The sequence below is a fragment of the Canis lupus genome, chromosome 9 (assembly GCF_011100685.1).
Source record: "Canis lupus familiaris isolate Mischka breed German Shepherd chromosome 9, alternate assembly UU_Cfam_GSD_1.0, whole genome shotgun sequence".
Classification (NCBI taxonomy): Eukaryota; Metazoa; Chordata; class Mammalia; order Carnivora; family Canidae; genus Canis; species Canis lupus.
This window is the reverse complement of record NC_049230.1, coordinates 6363113-6383700: the sequence shown is the minus strand read 5'-3', so window position 1 is coordinate 6383700 and position 20588 is coordinate 6363113. Positions and strand designations below refer to the sequence as shown.

The following is a 20588-nucleotide window of genomic DNA, read 5'->3' as shown; positions in this document are numbered from 1 at the left end:
CCTATGCTGAGGGCCCTCTGGGGACTGATTCTGGCCCCCACTCCCCTGAAGACATGAGCCATGGCCCCAGCCCCTCCCCTCCAAGCACAAAGAGCCAGGATGTGGAGAGGGTGGTTTATTGTGTAAAGAGGCCGATTGTACAGAGCAAAGATTGTACTAACACAGGTAGGGGGGAGGGAGACCCAGAGGCCAGAGCTGGAGGATGGAGGGGTGGCATCCTGCCCCTCCGGCGCCCAGTCATCCAGGCAGTGGGCAGGGGCAGGGAAGATTGAATAGCTCCCTCCCCACCCTTCCCTCCCACCCCCACACCGGATAACAGGGAGTCAGGCTATATCCTAACCCACCAGGGAGTATATAGCAGGAGACTCTCGACAGGAGGGTCCCAAACTCCTAAAATGCATGAGGCTCCCCAGTCTGGCTCCTGCAGTCCACCAGCCCCCCAGTCTCCTCCTCAAATAGCCTGGCCACTCTCCTTCCTCCTTCGGGCCCTGGCAGCAAGCCGGGCCTGGACCAGGCAGTTTCAGGTGAGGAGGCACAGAAGGACTCTCCTCCCCTGCCCCTGCCCCTGCCCCTGCCCCTACCCAGGTGCCTCAAGAGACAGCCCATAGCTCCCTGTTGGGCAGCCCATGAGGGCACGGTGACCTGCTGGGCTCTGGGGATGGGTGGCACAGAAATGGGTCTTGAGGGGGAGGCAGAGTGAGGTGGGGGCTCTGGCCGGGGCCTGCAGCCCTAGAGATAGGAGGCTCCTGTGAGTCCAGCCTCAGGGGGGATTGATCAGAGCCTGTCCCCACCACCTGAGCCACAAGGGGCCTTTACGGTGGGCGTGCCACCCGGGACTCAGCCAGCCCCAGCGCTGACTGTGGTAATTCAAAGCCTAGAAGAGTGGGTCAGGGAACATTGGGGTACCAGAGCCCCCACCCTCCCCTGGTCCCCAGCCCCTGGGAGGCTTCCATCCTCACACCCGCTGGATCTCAAACAGCTTCACATCTGTGTCATACCAGACAGGTGGGTCCACGTTCCTGTGGAGGGAGTGGGGCTGTCACCGCAGTGCTGGGAGTCCTGATAGAAAGGCTGGGGAGGAGCTAGGAGGTGCTAGGTACCAAACTCCTTCCACCCCGACGGCCCCCCCTCACCCTGCCCCCCACAGACAGTGGGCACCCACCCTGCACTAGACAAGACCACCTTGGTTGACTGTCTTGACATTAACCCCACTACCATGGTGGGACCCAGAGCTGAGGCCCCCGCTGAGGCCCTCCCAAGCAGACCCTCAGGGGAACACCAGACCCACCTCAGATAGATGACCCCCCACATATAGGTGCGGAACCACATGGCCGTGCCCGAGTTGGCCTGGTACTTGCGGATGAGGATGGGATGGGGCACAGGCAGGAGCCCCACCAGAGTGCCATGCTGCAGGAACCTCAGGATCTCTGACTCATCTGTCAGGCCCCTGCCAGGAAGAGGGGGTGGTTTCAAGGTGCTCACATGGGAAAACCCATCCTGAAAGGCAAGGGGAGTGTGGGGCCCCAACTCCCGGTCACACCAGGGCCAAGCCTGGGCTCACCCCACCTCAGAGCCCACCTGCCGCCTCTGCCCCCACCCCTGGGGTGCTCACTTGTCAATGCAGATCTTTTCCACTTGGGGAACCAGTACTTGCAACAGCCTCATGATGGTCTGCAGCGGCAGCTTGGACTTCCAAGAGAGAACCTGAGGGAGGGGCCGGGGTTCCTAGGGCTGGGGAAGCAGCCCCCATGGGCAATGGCATAGGCCTGACCCCTGACCCAGAACCACAGGCTCTCCAAGGCAGGAAGCACCCCCGCTCGCTACAGCAAGGGCCTGGCACAGGGCAGCGCCCACGAACAGTGACTGTTATTCACAGTAAGTGCCATGACCTCTCACTGAGCGTATGCTTCGTGCCAAAAACTGTCCTTTTTGAGCCTCACAATGGCATGATCAAGTGGGACGTTTATCCCCATGGAAGTGCAATTAGTAGTGATCACAGGACACACAGAAGGGAGTGGACAAGCAGATTTGGGGGAAGAAGCTGGAAAGGAAAGCTTAGTAAGAGAGCTAGCACCATAGGCAGCTGAAGCTCAACCCTGCAGAATGCTAGACAGCGTAGATGGGGAAGCAACCAGGCCAGAGAGGCCAAGGTTGTCTAGCCAGAAGGAGTGACCCAGAGCCGGGCTCGCAGGCCGGTTTTTGGATTTGAACATGTTCCCGTCCCAGGCTTAACTGAGCTTTCCTAGGGCCAGGAGCCCCTGCCCGCCCCACCTCAGAGCCATCTGCCCAAACCCTCACCCATTCCGATGTTGGGCTCCACTGCCCACTGGCTGACGCGCTGGACAGTCGCCGCTGCTCCCGCCATGCCTGCTCTGGCTCCTGGTCCTAGGGAAGGGACAGGAGTGAGGGGTAGAGGGAGTGGGCACAGAACAGGGATGGAGGGCAGGGGAGCAGCCCTTCTCCCCAGTCCCTCCCATAGCCTAGAATGCAGGAGGCAATAAGGCCTCTCTACTGGCTCCTGTTGGTGGGGGACTCACTCCCAACAGAGGGGACAGCCCAGCCCAGCACCCTTTGCCCGGGCCCCAGGCCCTGCCCAACCCAACCCAGCCTGATGACAGGTTTAGGGCCAGGGGCTGGCTGGGCTGGTCGGGTAAAGGCCAGCTCAACTGAGATAAGGTTGATGGATGAGGAGTCTGAAGGCCAAGGGCTTAAGCCTGGGACCAGTAAACAAGGGAGAGGTCTATGAAAGCACCCCCCTGGATGCCCTGGGCACAGGGTTCCTGCCCTCTGCTGCAGGTGGCCCCAGAGTGCCCTGGCCCAGCCCACACCACAGAGTCCAGGGAGAAAGGGACATTCCCAACCTCACCTGACCGCAGGAATCCCCATCACCCACCTCCATGGCTGGACTGCCATCTGCCGAGCTCTGCTGGGACGTGGACTCCAGGGATCGCAGGGTGCCATCCTCTGACACCTGGGACTTCTCCGTCAGCTTGTCAATGCCTGAGAGTGGGAGTAGGTGGGTGTGAGAACACCTGCCACAGGCCCTCTGAGAAAACATCTGCACTGAGCCCCATGAGGCTCCCTCTTTCCACCACCCACTTTAGCGATGCTAGACCCAATCCCTGTACACCCAGTTCTGAGGCCCAATCCCCCCACCCAGCACCCAGCTAGCCTTCCTGGGCCTCCCAATGCCCCCTCCCTCACCCCTACTGCTATCCCCATGCCCTCAGCTCCCCTGCTCAGGCCATGCCCTTTGCCAGAGACGGGATGACATCCCAGAGGCCCTGCTCATCCCCCAACCATGCTGGCATCCACATCCTCCTGCCACCTGCCAGTGCCAGACCTGGGGTGGCCACCAGGCTGGTCTTGAGAGTGCCAGGCTCGGCAGGGGCAGCGGGGCGGGAGCCCTCCATGGAGGCACCCTCCTGAGAGCCGGTTCGGGACAAGGGCTCAGGTGCCCGTCGGCGTCGTTGCAAGGCCTTGTGGATGGCAGGCGGGTCGGTGGGCAGGTTGGCCAGCTGGTGGAAGACGCTGCGCTTTCGGATGATGGCGTAGACCAGGTTGGAGTTGCCTGTCGGGAGGGAGCATGCCACACCTCAGGGAGGCCCGCTTGCCTCCTCCTCCACCACCTGGGCAGGTTTCTGGGAGGGGGCAGTTTGGAGGACAGGAGGGCGTCTAACTCCAGGAGTAGGAGATGGTACAGGGCGCCCAAGAGATGGGGCTGAGAAGAGCTGGCACCCGGTGGCCTGTGCAGCTGTGGCTACACCAGGATGTTACATTATTAGAGAAGAGCTTCCGGGCCAAGATCCCCCACCAGTACCTTCCAGACCCCCCCACACAAGCCAGCATTCCAAGAGGTGACACTGGCAAAGTGGGGCAGGCCCAGCACGTCAGTGTCCACACCCAGCCAGCTGTTCTATATTTTGACTATGTCCTTGAGCCAGGTCACCAGGGAGGAGGGACAACACGGCACGTGTCTGTGCTCCAGTGCCCACGCTGAACTCCCTGCCCCACCCAGCGATCGGGTCCTGCCTCTCACTACGCTGTCCTGCTTCAACATCTCACCCCAGGGCCTTTGCATATGTTGCCCCCACCGCCACCACACAATGCTTTTCCACCCCACCCCACCTCCATTCATCCCTCACAGATCAGTGCAAATATTACTTATTTTGGAAATAATAGTAACTGCTGATACCTAAGTCATCAGACACTGTGCTGGACAGTTTTTGTGGGTAATTACATAATCCTGCCAACACCTTCAGATATAAGGCTCTAGTACTGTTGCTATGACTGTCTTACAGCCAAAGACTCTCTAAAGCTCTGAGAAGTTAAGTTATGAGCCCACAGCCACGGAGCTAACAAGTGGCAAGGTCTCACTTACAGCAGGCAGTGTGGCATTTACGACACCCATCAGGGTCCTACCGCTCTGAGTTTCCTTTTCATCAGATTTAAGGAGACTCGTTTGTCCGAGTGGCCATCTGTTTAAAGCCCCCTCCATGTCTCCATCCCCAGCTGTGAGCTCCACGGGGCAGAGAGCATTCTGCTTTGCTCTCCACTGTATCCCTAGCACCCAGCACTGGGCTGGGTATGCAGCAAATGCTCAAAAAATGCATGTTGAATGAATGAGGGAGGAGTGAGGGGCAGAGCGGTCTGCCCTCCTTAGATGGGAAGGTGTCCTTGCACACTGCCCATCCTGATTCCTACCCCAGAGGCCAGGCCAGGGCTTAGGCTGCCGCCTCACCATCAAACTGGTACTGGATGATGTTGTTGAAGGCTTCCAGGAGGAAGAAGACCAGATGGTGGTTCTGGGCAGCAGAGAAGAGGAACCAGGTGGTGGAGAAGGCCTCCAGCAGGTGCAGCAGCTTATTGGCAGCCACCATGGACAGGCTCTTGAGGTAGGGGGACACTGCAGGGGAGGAGCCAGGTCACTCCTGGGCCCCCTCCCCGGCCATCCCTGCACACCCTGGGCCTGAGCACAAGATGCTCCCACTGTCAAACCCTTCCTGCCCCTTGCCTGTAAAGTCTCCTACAAAGCCAGGAAACATACCAAGCCCTTGGAGGTTGAGGCCACACTGGCAGTGCCTTCTGCAGAGCTTCAGGAGGCAGTGTGGGGCGCCCCACCTCATCCCTCCATCATGTGGACAGCCCCACTATTTACAGAGCCCCTTATACACAGCACGTGGCCCACTCCTGCCACACTTCTGAAAGGGGGCTGAACATGGAGGAAACCAGCCCCATTTCACAGACGGAGAAACTGAGCCTCAGACAGGTCTGTAAACTTGCCCAGAGTTCCTGGTTATAAAATGACGGGGCAAGGATACAAAGTCAGGGTCTTTAAGTCTTTCTGGAATATCCAACTGGAATAACAAGACTCCATACATAATCAGAAGCTTATTTTTTGGCAGAGTCTGGGAGGGGGAATCTGAGATGAGACGCTGTGCCTGGCCTGAAGTCACATAGGGATCTGTGCGCTTCCCTGTCTCACGTCCCCCTCCCTCAGCAGGCTGGGGCGGCGTTCTCAGAGCCAGCCACACTTAACCAGGGCTCAGTGAAAATGTGTGAGACGGACCCAGGGAATGCACCGGGAAGGGAAGGCAGGGTTCTGGCCCTGGAACCGACAACACAGCTAGAAGCCTCCAGGACCATACTCCAAACCACTCCCACCAAAGACAGTCCTCTCCAAAAGATGGCCACACTGAAGTCACCCTGCCTCAGCTCACGGCGACCCACCATGCCGGGCCCAGCACCCCAGCCAGCCTGAGCCCCTCCCTTCGGAGGCAGCTGTCCCCAGCCCTCTCTGGAGAGTAGGGCACACCCCGCTGCCCTGAGACCACACTGTCCAAACCTGCACTGGCCAATACAGTAGCCATGGGCCACGTGTGGCCATTAAACCCTTGACACAGGGGCACCTGGGTGGCTCAGCGGTTGAGCATCTGCCTTTGGCCTAGGGCATGATCCCAGGGTCCTGGGATCAAGTCCCGCATCAGGCTCTCCACAGGGAGCCTGCTTCTCCCTCTGCATGTGTCTCTGCCTCTCTCTGTGTATCTCTCATGAATAAATAAATAAAACCTTTTTAAAAAATTTAAAAATCGGGGACGCCTGGGTGGCTCAGTGGTTGAGCATCTGCCTTTGGCTCAGGGCATGATCCTGAAGTCTCAGGATCTAGTCCCACATCAGGCTCCCTGCATGGAGCCTGCTTCTCCCTCTGCCTGTGTCTCTGCCTCTCTCTCTGTCTCTCTCATGAATAAATAAATAAATAAAATCTTTTAAAAAATAAAATAAAATAAAAATTTAAAAATCGAAAACATAAACCCTTGACACATAGCTAGTTCTAACAGAGATGTACTGCACATGTGAAACACATAGGATTTTGAAGACTAGGTGTGAAAAAGAATGTCAAAGATCTCAATAATTTTGGGGGGGTTACATGTTGATACGATGGTGTTTGGGATACAGTGGATTACATAAAATATATTATAAAATTGTTGTCACCTGTTTTTCTTTCTTTCTTTAATAGGGCTACTAGAAAATTGCCCAGTCTGCCTGTGGCTGCCATCATATCGCTTATTGGACTGGGCAGGTTTGACCTGGGGAGGGCCAGCCTGAGGTCAGCCTGTGGCCTGGCACCACCTAGTGGTGTGCACAGGGAAGGCGGGCTCCCCGCACCCCTACCGTTGACCACGATGGTGAGCAGGCAATCGAAGAGGGGCTGCAGGCGCTGGTGACCGCTGGTGATGATCTTGTGGAATACCTGTGCCGGGAGGCAGAGGGGTGACCATGGGGTCCCCTCCTCCTCCAGACTCAGCCAAAAGGACGTCCCCCCACGGCCCCAGGGCCTGGCTGAGGGAGCCCCCTCACCACAATGAGCAGGTCTGCGTGGGTGCCCGTGAAGACAGGGATGTCCATGGGCACACGCACTGAGTAGGGCTTGTTCAGCCGCACCCCAAAGTTCCGCTCCCCGCTCAGAAGCAACAGGATGAAGACTCCAATGTGCATCAGGCCCACCCGAGCTGCAGCATGTGGTACAGGGGGAAGTCACCACACAGGGTGGGGACCCATCCGGGGAGCCCTGGAAGAAGCCCTTGCTGGGAGGTCAGAGCCCCAGCCTGCGCTCCCCAGAGGCAGCACAGACCGGCTGGCCCCGCCCCTCTACAAGGAAGCCCCCAGGACCTCATGCCCACCCCAGCCTTACACTGATCCGCTCGGGCATCATTGAGGAAGTAGAGGATGGGGACCAGGATGTCCAGCACGTCACTGCTCTTCAGTACAAAAAAGAGGAATTTCTGGGGGCAGAGGGGAGGGAACAGGTGGGCAAGGTCAGAGAGGAGACCGCTCTCCCCCATCTGCTCACCGTTCCCAGGAGTCTCCCCAGATGCTGCCCCCACCCCTGGGCTATCCAGAGTAGCCGCTCTCCTGCTCAGAGCTGACCACTGCCCACCAAGCGGGGCCTGAGGCCAGCCCACCTTATTGAAGTCACAGAGCTTCCAGAAGAGGACCAGCAGCTCCTGGTGGAACTGGATCTTCTTGGTGGAGTTGGGCAGGTAGGTCTGGAGCAGGGGATTGGAGAGCAGCCGGGCTATGCCCTTGAGGATGAACTGGAAATCCTGAGTAGGGGACGGTAGGGACCTGTCCAGTCCAGCTCCTGCACAAAGGCCTCCTCACCCACCCCCCAGCCTGGTCCCACCCCTAAAGCCTGAAAGGCCCAGATTCCATCATTAGGAGCTGTCCTGAGGCAGGCCCCTCAGGAAACTGAGTCCAAAGCAGGTCTGGAGGGAACCCCTGCCCCTTCCCCAGACCATGGGCTCCCCCCTCCCTGAGCAAAGCTGCTCCTAGTGATCCCCCTCACCTATATGTTGACCCAGACCCGACCCACCTGGACCCCATGTTGACAGATGCCATCCCCCCATCTCCCTGTCACATCAGAAATGCACTCTACTATTCTCAAAGAGCTGTCACTAAGCGAAAGCTACAAGTAACCCTCCCAAAAAGGCAAGGAAGCAGTTACCATCCCCATGTTACAACAGCAGAAGTCAGAGCTTTGGAGCACAATTTCCCCCAAGGTCACAAGACACATGAACTCAGGGCTGCCTGGTCTTTGAGTCCACTACTATTCCCCTCACCAAAGCCAGATATCAGAGCCACCTCCTCCTGGAAGCCTGTCCAGTTGTCCCTACTCAGCTGAGGCCTTTAGCTCTTTTCTGTATCTCAAAACCTTTGAAGTCCTGCCATCACTATTTCATTGGGGTGGCCAAGCCCACAGGGACCATGGTCAGGACTCCTCTTACCCCATCTCATCACCATCCCCTCCCCCCTGCAAGGCCATAATCATTGTGGCAGGTGGGCACTGAGAATCCACTGGAGCAAGAGCAGGGTTCCGCTCACCTCTTCACGATGGATGCGGGACAGGTAGTTCACAAACAGGTTCTCAGGTCCTGGAGGCTGCCAAGGGTGGAGCCTGGGATAAGCAGGTGGCTTCACCCCTGGCCACTACCTCAGCCAAGTGGTGGCAGCAATGCCCCCTCAGGCACCCCGAAGCTCACCAGGAGGTGCCCACTGGGTAGCCCCTACCCAGCGCTACTAAAGGGAGTGCCCAGAACTTGGCAGGGCCAGCTGCCCTCCACCCCCCACACCCATCCTTACGTCCGTATCATCCATAGCAGTGCCTGTGGTGGTACCGTCCACCGTGGGGCTGGCGCTGGTGGCACTGTCATGGTCCAAGGTGACAATGAGCACCTGGGCAGCCTCCTCCACCAGGGGTTCCCGGTAGTCAGAGAAGAGCAGGTGGTTGTAGGGGATCCCGTAGCCCACAGGGTCATAGGCACACACAGTGTTGAGGAGGGAGGTAAAAAGGGGCAGGGCATGTCTGCGGAAGGAGAGGAACAAGGCATGGAGACCGCCCAGGCCAGCCTTGTCCACCCCCCAGGTGGCCACATGGGACGGTCAGTCAAGCTACCTCCTCACTGAACAAGCATTTCTGTGCTAGCCCCAGGCTGGGAGCCAGAAAGCAGAACCAGGCTCATCCCTTCCTGAGTCAAAGATACCCCTCCCTGCCTTGTCTGCATCCGGGACCCAGGCCAGGCTAGGCCAAGAGCAAAGGAATTTATTACCAAGACGGGGGTGGCTAGTTATGTGGGAAATCATGTCCACATCCATTAGATTTTTCCTCCCAGAGCTAAAGCCTTTTTTTTTTTTGTTAATTAAGACTATGTTTAGAGTAATTTTAGGTTCACAACAAAATCACGAGGGAGGAACAGAGATTCCCCTGAGCCTCTGCCCCCACCTGTGCACAGCCTCTCCCACTGCTGACATCCCACAGCAGAGTGGCATGTGTGTTACAATCCATGAACCTACAGGGACACACTGGCAGCCTAGAATTTACATTAGGGTTCATTCGCGGTGCTGCACAGTCTACAGGCTCAGGTCTCTGAGGGGCAGGTGTCCTGCCTTGGGGCTTCAAAGCAGGGACTGGAGTCCCACAGGGAGGTGGGCTTCCCCTCGGGGAGCAGAACATGTGTTCAGTCACCCAGGTCCCAGGCCACAGAGTGACATCATTCAGAGATTTGTAAGATGTCAGGGTTCAAGCTCCTTATCTTACAGGCAAGGAAACTGAGACCCAGAGAGGTTAAGTGAGTGGCAAAGCCTGATACTGCTGGTGAGAAAAAACAAACAAACTCTGGCCAGCTTTTGACCGTGGCTGCTGGAGAGAGTTGCCTGGCTTCCCTTCTCTTCTGGGGGCAGGGCGAGGGGGGAAGTTGAGCAGAAGGCCAGGAAAATCCGAAGGATGAGTAAGGCCTGCCATGTGGGAATGAGAGTCTGGAAGTCAGAAGGTGAGCCACGCCCCCCAGGACCACTAACTCCGGTGCTGCCCTCGCAGCCTTTACATACTCAGCTCCACCAAGTGACGCCTCCACGTACCCTCTGTGCCCGCAGAGCCCAGGAGCAGCCCTGTGTGGGTCAGGCTTCCCCACCCTTCAGAGTATTCACGACGCCCTCTCCCCGACCACTGTCTCAACCGCACTGCCAGCCAGCTACAAGCCACCTGCTGCTACTGAGAGCTTAAAATGTGGCTCCTCTGCATTGAGAGGTGTTGGGACTGTAAACTGCACAAAACGGATTTTGAAAACTTAGCTTGAAAAGGGAATGTGAAACATCTCAATCATTCTGCATACTGATCACCTGTCCAATGCTAGTATTTGGTGTATATTGGGTTAAACAAAATATTAAAATTAATCTCACCTGTCTCTTTTTTACTTTTTTCATGTCGCCACTAGAAGTGGTCAACTTGCATCTGTGGTTTGCATCATATTTCTGCTGCACAGCACAGCTCGGGATGGAGGACCCAGGCACTAGTCACTAGGGTCCCCCAGTGGGACGTTGGACCATGGGGGACTAACGAGTGGCGACTAACTTTTACAAGCCATCACCACCAGGCGGCAGCACCTCCCCTCAACTAAGACTAAGGGAGCACAGCCTCTCCCCGGGGCTGCCTGGAGCAAGGAGAGAATGGAAAGAAAGCTGGAGGGCCCCTCACCTGTTCTCCGTGGAACAAAAGAACTGCACCCACGGGTTGGTGCCGCCGCTGTCCGGGGCTGGGGGCAGGTACATGGCCTCAGAGAAGCATGTGAGCAGCAGTTTCAACAGCTCCATCCTTAGGGAGGGGGGATCAGGGCAGGGGGTTCAGTACCCGAAGATCTCCCATCTCCTCCAGGAGGGCATGCCCACCCTGCCGGCCCCAGCTCCAAGTCCATGAAAAGACATGACCCCATTTTATCCCCGGCAGGGTGATGTTGGGTCATGAGTGGACAGGGTCTCTTTGAAAGACCCCATGCACGGTTCCCTCTCTGAGCAGGAGAGCAGGGGGCCTGGCCCCAAGTCCAGCTACACTGTGAGTTCTGGGTCCCAGCAAAACTCACCGGTTCACATCGTGGATGTAGTTGGGCTGAGGGGAGTGAGCAAAGCCCACACCAGCCTCCCAGATGTATTCACAGCTGTCCAGGGAGTGGACATCCTCCGCTGAGTCCTGGGCACATGGTTTGGGAACGCTCAGGCGGGGAGTGGCCAACCCAAGTCCCCCCGCTGTCGTCCCTGGGGGCAGAGACAGACCCTCCAAATGCCCCAGGTGATAATGCACAAGGGAAGAAATTAATGTTCTCAATCTCTTGAAAGCTAATTTTTCTTCTCCAGTTCTTTTACTTGCTCAGGCCAGCTCAAGGCAGGGAGAGAGAGATAGGGAGGGAGGGGAATGGGATTGGGTACATTTGGTGGTGGGGGGCGGTTGGAGCAGAAAATACCAGAGGTGGAGTCCCTGGGCCCACAGGAAGTGAGCAGGCCAGACCTCCTGTGTCCAAGCCCCACACCCCCACCCACCACCCAGGCGAGGACAATGGGTGCTTGTGCCCTGACTCCCGGATACAGGGGGCAGGGCCAGGCACCAGCTGGCTCCTCTCCAGCTGTGCCAGTCTCTGGCCCCTCCCTGGACCTGCCCAGCTCTTCCAGAGCAGCCCTGCCCCCGCAGCGTCCTGCCCAAGGGAACTTCAACCACCCCCAACCTAGGACCAAAGCCCTCCCAGGCCTGAGACTGGGAGATTGGGGGGGCCTCTCACCACAGTGCTCCTTCGGTGGCTCTGGACAGTGAAATCTGGACAGAAGAGGAGATCAGCAATGGCCAGGAGCAGGGACTCAGCCAGGGGCCGGGCATTCTCATCATCATCCTCTCCCTGGTCAGGACATAGCACACAGGCTGCCTCAGTGCTTGCTGGCCAAGGAGACGTGGCCCCAGGAATTGAGGTGGGAAAGGGGTTAGATTTGGGCCCAGGCAGGTACCCATGGGCAGAGGGATGGAGGAAGAAGCAGAAGGAAAAGTAGATTCCCAACAACCCCAAACTTCCTAAGGCAGAAGGGGGCCAGAGCAGGAACGAGGCTGGGACCTGGGAAGAAACCTCTCCACTGACTGGAAGGAGCCAGGCCAGGTCCCTAAAACTCTAGAGGCTCAGACCTGCTGGGAATCACCAGGGTCCTGCCCTTAGCCGGTTGCCTGGAGATAAACCCAGGGAGGGGGGAGCTAAGGAGGGGGAAGCGCCCAGCTGCCCTGTCGTCATACTTGCCCAGCTGAAAGGGCAGACATTCCTGTGGGAGATGATCCCACCCCTTGGCAGCAAACCCCATTCCCCTTCCCCTGTCCTTCCCAAACCCCACACCCATCACCTCCCACCCAGCCCCACAACCAGGCCCACAGACCCCTGCTCGCCCTGCCCCGGGCACTGTGGACCAGAAGAAGCCCCTCCAGTCGGGGTCCTCAAAGATGTAGGGCAGCACACGGGTGAGGAGCCTGCTGCAGTTCAGGACAATCTGCTTCTCCTTCTCCGAATGGCAGCCGCTCTCGGCTCCCTGCACCAGCTTCTCCACAGCCTGTGGGGACAGGCGGAGGGGCACGCTGGAAGGGTGGGGAGCGGGGACCTGGTGCTTGGGGTCAGGATGGGCACCCCAGGCTTCAGAGGGGCAGAGACAGACAGGGTCAGCCAGCCCAGGGGGACGGGAAGTGGGCCAGAGAGCAGCCTAGAGCATCCCCGGAGACCCCGCCCACCGCTCACTGGCTGACACCTTGCTAAGTGACCACCTTTCTGTTCTCTCATCTGTAAGACGGTGACATTAACAGCACCCACTGCACAGGGTTAGCTGAACGAGCTGATGTGCGGAAAGTACTCAGCAAGAGCCCCAAGGAAGCCCTCACAGAGAGTGGCTGCAGCATCACTTCCCACCCTCCACCCAGAGCCCAGCCAGTGGGGAGAAGTGGGTACTTCTCAAGACTGCACAGACCCAGACAGGTGGGATGTCAGGGGTGCCCGCTCTCTGGGTCCACAGGGCTGGGCCAGCTTCAGGCTCCCCTGGAAGGTGGGAAATGGCTCAGCAGGGAGTGGCAGCGAAGGGCAGAGCACCTTATGCTCACCTTGTAGCACAGAGTGGCCAAATTGGAGGGTGACTCCTCCCGCACAGCCCGGATCTCTGCCGCTGGCACCAGTGCAAAGACATCCTGTACTGAGGTGGCCGTGTCTGCCCAGAACTGGTCCCAAAAGGCATCATCGGTGGCTTCCACAGGCTGGAGGGGGGATCCGGTGTGTCCAGGGTGGTTACACTATCCCTTGCCACCAGGCCCACAGTTCACCCAGTCTGTAGCCAAAGGAACCCCAAAGGGGAAACCATGGCCCCCCTATTCCATCCCTGCTATACCCAGAAGCCCTCCCATGTGGGGGCCATTGTGCACCCCGGCTGGCAGAGGCAGGCTGGAGACACTCGCCACGGATGTCAGAGGTCAGCCAAGCACTGAGTTTGGCAGCCAAAGCCTAACTCAGACCCTGAGGGATGAGGTAACTCACTGTCCTCCTCTGGCAGAGCCTCCCCACGGGGGACCTCCCCAGGCCCTGCTGCTAGGTCAAGTGCCTGGGGACCAGACCCAGGTTGTGACCCTCCCCAGTGGAAGAAGGCAAGGGGATGTATGCTTATTGCACCTAAGCCCAGCCTCACCATCCACCCCCGCCTCAGCCGCAGCTTCCATCCTCTCCCTGCACACCCAACAGATGCCAAATCTAAAGGAGGCAACCCCCACGGCTCTCTCTGACTGCACCTGCTCCTCTCAGGGCCCCACCTCCAAATTTACGTCCTCAACCCTGTCTCCACACCGCCTCCAACCCATGTTCAAAGCACAGCACCCAAACCACTGTTGCCTCAACAAAAACCTCTGGGGCTCCTCGCTGCCTGCAGGATTGAGTCCAAACCTGGACCAGATCATAAGCCATGACCTTATTTAACATACCTACATGCGTGCACACCTGTATTTGCAACCCCTACAACACAAAGCCGTCACAACATCTCTTTGCCTTTGCTCGGATGGTCCGGTCTTCCCCACAGGCCCACCCTTCTAACACATTCCAAAGTCCCACTGGTCCTATGGAGGACATAGGCACACTTGCACCTTCTGAATCATATGGGCAGTCACGTAGGGAACCAACTGGAACCGTAAGCTCCACTTCTAGAAATCCTTCCTAAGGAAATGATCAGGGATGTGCACGGATAAGGAGGTTCACTGAGGTGTTATCATTGGCAATAGTGAGAAGTTGGAATGAACCTAAATAACCAACAAGCAGGGAACACTCGAAAGAGTTAATAAGGCCCTTTCATGGAATGGAATATTATGCAACCACCAGAGCCATGTTGCCAAGGACTCTTAATGAATGAAAAATGCTTCACGGTTACAATTCTGTGAAAAAGATAAGGTGTAACACTAACTACAGGATGGTCACGATCTTTGCTAAATTACATAGCCTAAACGAAAATGACGGAATGCCCCAGCGATGATCTCTCTAGATAGTTTTTATTTTTTTACTTATATTTTTCTGCAACCACATGGATTACTGTTTTTTTTTTTTTTTCCTTTTGAATGTTCACCTGCTGAGAGGCCAGGGTGCCCAAGGCCTGTTCTGAAGAGGAGCTGCTGCGAGAGACCCCAGGTGTTCCATCAGCCTGGGCTTCTCCCTTGTCTGAAAGGGTTGATACAGCCCTGCGATCACCCAAACCCACCCAGGCGTGCCTTACTCTGACCACCAGAAAAATATATATATCTTGTTTAAAAATAACTCTGAAAAAAAAATAAAAAAAATAAAAAAAATAAAAAATAACTCTGTTCTCTTGGGCACTTGGGTGGCTCAGTGGTTGTGTGTCTGCCTTTGGCTCAGGTCGTGATCCTGAGGTCCTGGGATCGAGTCCCACATCGGGCTACCCGCAGGGAGCCTGCTTCTCCATCTGCCTGTGTCTCTGCCTCTCTCTGTGTCTCGAATGAATGAATGAATGAATGAATAAATAAATAAAAATAACCTTGTTCTCTTATGCCCCTTCTTTCCAGAATCCTCCCTGAGCTCTGGACCAAAGGGCTTGTTCCCACCTTGGAACCTGGGTCCCCACTCTTACTCCTTCATCCTAGGCCCTGATTCCAGGCATCTCAATGCACTTGCCTCAGGGTTCCATTAGGCCCTTCTTTCCTTACCCTGCAGTAGGGGCAGATGGCAGATGCTCAGCCAATGTTTATTCAGGGAAAGGCTGTCATTAGTCCCAAAGATCCCTTCAACCCAGTCACTGGGCAAGCCTGAGCACCAGTGGGGCTGTCCAAAATCAGGGTTGGGTTTGAAAGCCTCATTGAGGTCCCGGTATACCCTGGCCCCCTCCCAAAGCAATGCCCCCACCTCCAAGTCACAGGGAAACATGTGGCCATGGCCTGCAAGACAGGCCTGGTACCAGGGCCTGCTCAGTCCCAGAACTGGTAGAGCAAGTTAGCTGGGGGTGGGGGAGAACAAAGGCCAAAGGAGGTGCCCTGAGGCTAGGGTTTGCTGGCCCTCCTGTCCTCAGCTAGGGTAGCCCTCTGACAGTCACTGGGGTCAAGGGGTGCCACCCCCCAGTGTGGGTGGCCAGGGCTGGGGTGGGGAAGGACATCCTTGAAAACCCAGGAGCTCCTCTGAGAAGCTCCCTTCTCTAACACTTTTACCACCTCCTCTAACTTAAGGCGCCACAATCCCCTTAAAGGAGGAGAACTTCATCTGAGCACCAGTAGACTTGACCTCTGGTCTAGTTCATCAGGCAAGTGTCACCTAGGGACTGAATTCCAAATGAGGAGACTTAAAGGGAGACTTAGGAAGCTCCAGGCTAGCCCAGCTGAGAAGCAGAGGAGAGTCCCAGCCCTCCAGCTCCCACTCTGGCTTGGACACTTCAGCTTGATGACCATCACCCGGCTATAGCAGGCTAGTCTGATGCTCCAGGTGTTGGCCAAGGTCATTGGATCCCCTTAGGCTTCTGAGGGGAGAAACAAGGCTCAGCTCCTGTCCCAGTTATCCCAGCTGGGCTCCACAGAGCCCAAGGAAGCTTCTAAAATCCAAGCCAGGGGCGCCTGGGTGGCTCATTCGGTTAAGTGTCTGCCTTCTGCTTGGGTCATGATCCCAGGGTCCTGGGATGGAACCCAGCATCCTGCACTGAGCTCCCTGCCTCAGCAGGGGAGCCTGCTTCCCCCCTCCCCCATACCCTGCCTCTTCCCTTTGCTTGTGTACTCTTTCTCTCTCTCTTAAATAAATAAAATCTTAAAATAAATAAATAAAATCCAAGCCAGTTTGTTTGAAAAGAATATTTTTGCCACAAGCTAGAAGGCCCATGCTACCAGGGCACAGGGACTAAGCTATCCTGGTGGGAAAACAGATACTCTTTCTTTCTTTCTTCTTTTAGGATTTATTTATTTATTTATTTAGTCATTCATTCATTCATTCATGAAAGACACAGAGAGAGAGGCAGAGACACAGGCAGAGGGAGTAGGCTCCCTGCGGGGAGCCTGATGCAGGACTCTATCCCAGGACCCCGGGACCACAACCTGAGCCAAAAGGCAGTCGCTCAACCACTGAGCCACCCAGGCACCCAAAAATAGATATTCTTACCCTAGCTTCACCAGCCTCTGTTCAGGCCAGACCCCCCACTGGCTTGGGAGTCCAGGTGCATCTTTTGAACTTTCTTGGGGTGAAGGGGAGCAAAGGGCTGTACAAGTCCTCTAGTCTGTTAAGGGTGACCTGTCCTGGAGGACTGCGTCACCACATCATTCATATACACATACACATACACATACACACATGTATACATGGACCCACCAGGTCTCCCTGGTCTATGGCAGAGAGTCTCTAAAAAGATAGGATCTAAGAAAGGGTCCCAGGTCCAGGAATGTCCTCCCTCTGGCAGAGCTTATTGCATCCCCCTCTAGGGCCCCACCCACCCCAGGAAAGGCTTGGGAAACACAGCCAAAACGGCTAAGCCTCAGGACTAGCCCAGGGCAGGAAGAAAACAGGATATAGCGCAGGAAAGCAGGGAAGCCCAGCAGTGGCCGCTCATACCCAGGCCACAGGAAAAGGTGTTGGGTGGTCTTGTCTGCTGCCCAGAACAAACATCTGTGTTCATGGCCTAGCCTCTAAGGGTCTGGGACTGGAGGACACCCTGTGGACAGCTGGCATGAAACTCTTTGGGGACACTGAATGGCAAGGTCTGGAATGACCATCTGGGATCTGGTCTTCACTCCTCAGCTGCCTGAGCCAGGTCACTACGCAGGACAGGAAGCTTTAGGGTCTCTCCCACCTTCCCACCTGCAGGGCCCCACAGGTCTCTGGAGGGAGACTCAGCCTGGTGTCTGGTTCCAGTCTTGACCCAAGCCAACTCACTGTCCTCAGCTAGGAAACAGGACAGCACCATCTCAGTCATTCCCATAACAGGGCTACAGCCAGGGAAAGCCAGAGGTACACTGTATTTGGGGGAGAGGGCCAGCACAGGTAGGAATCTAGTCCACCCAGATCTCTGGGGCCCAGGGGAGCTAGTCCTGCTGGCCCGACAAAGGACCTTGCCTACTAAGCTAACAGCCCATGGTTCATTCCTCCAACAATGTGTTTCCTTCCCCAGGTAGGTAGGTAAACATGGGAGCCTCCCTCCTGCCGCTCCATGTGGCCCCACATTGAGGGGCTGGCCCACCTGCCACCCACAGACTTAGAAGCCCCATCCCAATAAAGCCAAGTGCTAGAACTACCCAGGAGTCATTAGGGAAGTGGCGAGATACAAAGTCTGGTTTCTATCAAATGCCTCTTAGCCAGGACTGGATTCTCCAGAGCCCCTGGGCATTTGCCAGGCACCTGACCTTTCTCTCGTGGGAATGAGAGAGTGTAGGACCAGAGGTCTGGCCTCTGGAGCTGCGAACAACTGGCTGTGGGAAGATGGCTTCCTCAATCCCACTCTAACTGCCAAGAGCCCTCAGGGTAAGGGAAAGAGGAAAGTCCCAGATGGCAGCAGGTGCTGAGTCCCTTATAAGTGGGGGTTCTGGGGAGTCAGGGCTGGGCATCTCTGTGGCCAGAGCAGCCTGATTCGAGGGGTAAGGACAGAAGGGGTAGGCAGGGAAGGAGCCTTGCTGGAGCCAGGTCCTGTGTGGTGGGGGCAAGGAGGTGGCCTCGGTGCCACTTGTGAACTCAGGGGAGTGTGCAAGCATGGACTGGCTGAAAGTCACCCCCAGACCCTACACCAGCCAGTCAAAGACAACCTGGAGGGTTCTCAGCCCTGACCCAGGGAACAGAGGGTACCTGAAAACACAGCTATCCCCACTGCTGGGCCTCAGAGGAGGAGCCCCCTGGAGCAGTGTTCCCCAGCTGGGAAACTGGACTCCACGAGCCTGAGAACAGGACCCTCTGTTAGGCTGCAGCGCTGCTCGCACTCTTTGCACGTTCTCAGGAAGACCTGGGCCTTCCCTGGCTGTGGGCATCGACCTGGGCCCAGCGAGGCCGCTGCCTCCGCGCACCAGCTGTTTCCCCGACCCGGTAGGCGCCTGCTCGGCTTTGTTTGCATTGAATCAGCCGGGTCTGTGCGTCCAGGAACCGCGGGCACCGAGGGGCAGGGAGGGGAGCAGGGAGGCGGATGGGTGGGTGGGGGCGGGAGTGAGGGTGAAGCTGAAGATGCGGGGCTGGAGGGGCGGGAGCGGAGGGGGGGGGGCCGGAGGCGGCAGGACAGGTGGCGGATAGCGGCGATGCCGGCTCGGAGAGTAGGCACACGTCAGCCCAAGGTGGCAGCGGCGGCTGCGGGAAGAGGGATATTCCCGGGAGAGAAGGCTGGGGTGAGGGGCTGGGGCTAAGGGATGAAGCCCCGGAGGACAGGCCAACGGGTGGCGCTCCGGACCTGGCTTCAGCGTCAGGCCGCAGGCCAGCCGGTCCCCCATCTCCTCACGAGCCAAGTTCGCGCAGCCCCCCGGCCCTGCCCAGCCCCCAGCCCGGCAGGTGGGTGGGAGGCCGGGGCCCCGGTCGCACCTGCGTCTTGGTGGTGAGCTGGATTACCGCCTTTCGGAAATTCAGCTTAGAGTCGGCCGACCCCATAGCGCTGGAGCCCTCTCCGGCCCGGCCCCGGCCCCGACTCCCGCCCCGGCCCCGGCTCCGGATCCAGCTCCGGCTCCGCGGCCCCCGCTGCGCTCGCAGGAGAGCAGCGCCGCACCCCGCCTGCCCGCCGCGCGCCGGCCCCGCCCCCTCCGGGCCCCGCCCGCCCCCGTGGCTCCGCCCCCGCGTGGCTCCGCCCCCGCACCTGCCGCGCCCCGCGCCGCCCGCTGCCAGCCCCGGGAGCCGGCTCCTGGGATGCACTAGGCTCGACCCCGAGCCTCCGCCGCCCCGCCTCGCCATCCCCGCCGCATCCTCACCACTGGTCCCCACGCCTGTCGGGCCCGTACATTCTCAGCCAGCCCTCCCCCTTGAGTTTCTTCCTTGTCAAACCCTAACCTCCCCATTCCTCCCCCCCCCTTTTTTTTCCCTCTGAGCATCTGCTTTCTTGGTTCCCTTTATTTGACCTGTCAAACCCACATCACCAGGCAGCCCCCTTGTTTTTCCAGCCACTGGGCCCAAGCTTCAGGAAAGCATCTCCCTGGCCTGATGAGGGCTGGAGGTCCCTCGGGTCCCACAACTCTGTTCTGGCCACCGGCCTTCCCTGAGAATCCGTGTGAGCCCATCTATTTCAACAAATGTGTCGCAGGACTGGAATTTATTAACACTGCGTCCAGGATGGGGGGCATACGGGTCTTCAGTCACAAGGCCTGCCCTTTATGAGCAATTGGCTTGGGAAAGAAACAAGGAAATAATTTACTGTGTTGCAGCCGAGTGAGCCTTTATAGAGGCAAATTAATAATATTATTAATGATGATGGGGCAGCCCGGGTGGCTCAGCGGTTTAGTGCCGCCTTCGGCCCAGGGTCTGATCCTGGAGACCGGGGGTTGAGTCCCACATCAGGCTCCCTGCATGGAGTCTGCCTCTCTCTGTGTGTCTGTGTCTCTCATTAATAAATAAATAAAATTAATAATAATAATAATGATGATGATGATGATAGGAGGACAGTATCTCTAACTCAACAAAAACTTACCTCTGAGTTATTACCCCATTCTACAGCAGGAGACACTGAAGTTCAAGGCAGTTATGTTGCTTACCCAAAGTCACACAACTACTAAAGAACGAAACCATAAAAGCAAATCGAACTCTGCTCCAAAAGAGGCTGAACTTTCTCCATCTTCCATTCTATGACTGGACAGGATAGCTCTGTCCTTGCTCCTGAGGTAGACTTTCCCTGCCCTGGATGAAATCCAAGGCAGGCTTGGCCTTTCTAATCACTCCAAGATAACAAATGAAAAGTGTCTCTTTATTTGGCTTTAAAAAAATAATAAAATCCAGTCCATTCTACAAATCCCCCAACCTCAGTCCAGACCAGAGTGACGTTAAAAAATTTGGAATCTGGGGTGCCTGGGTGGCTTGGTCAGTTAAGAGTCTGCCTTTGGCTCAGGTCATGATCCTGGGGTCCTGGGATTGAGCCCTGAGTTAAGCTCCTTGCTCAGCGAGGAGCCTGCTTCTCTCTCTGCAACTGTCCTCCTGCTCTGCTCTCTCTTCAAATGCATAAATAAAATATTTTTTAAAAATTTGGAATCTTAGTCATCAGGGAAATGCAAATTGAAACCATAACATGATAATTATTACATATCTATTAGAATGGGTTAAAAAAAAACCACAACA

At 56.8% G+C, this 20588-nt stretch overlaps 1 protein-coding gene across 1 annotated transcript; it reads right to left on the bottom strand.

Annotated features, from left to right (window-relative positions):
• Positions 1–100: 100 nt before the first annotated feature.
• On the bottom strand, positions 101–19028 carry HID1 (HID1 domain containing). The gene is made up of 19 exons (XM_038546643.1): positions 18855–19028; positions 12947–13096; positions 12238–12408; positions 11604–11717; positions 10914–11020; positions 10532–10648; positions 8641–8863; positions 8383–8439; positions 7464–7604; positions 7193–7283; positions 6859–7010; positions 6673–6751; positions 4742–4906; positions 3344–3571; positions 2894–3000; positions 2299–2385; positions 1613–1704; positions 1289–1447; positions 101–1019 (listed from the first exon to the last, which is right to left on the bottom strand). The coding sequence occupies exons 1-19, from the start codon at positions 18918–18920 to the stop codon at positions 956–958; spliced, it is 2370 nt and encodes a 789-aa protein (XP_038402571.1). The 5' UTR covers positions 18921–19028; the 3' UTR covers positions 101–955.
• Positions 19029–20588: the final 1560 nt, after the last annotated feature.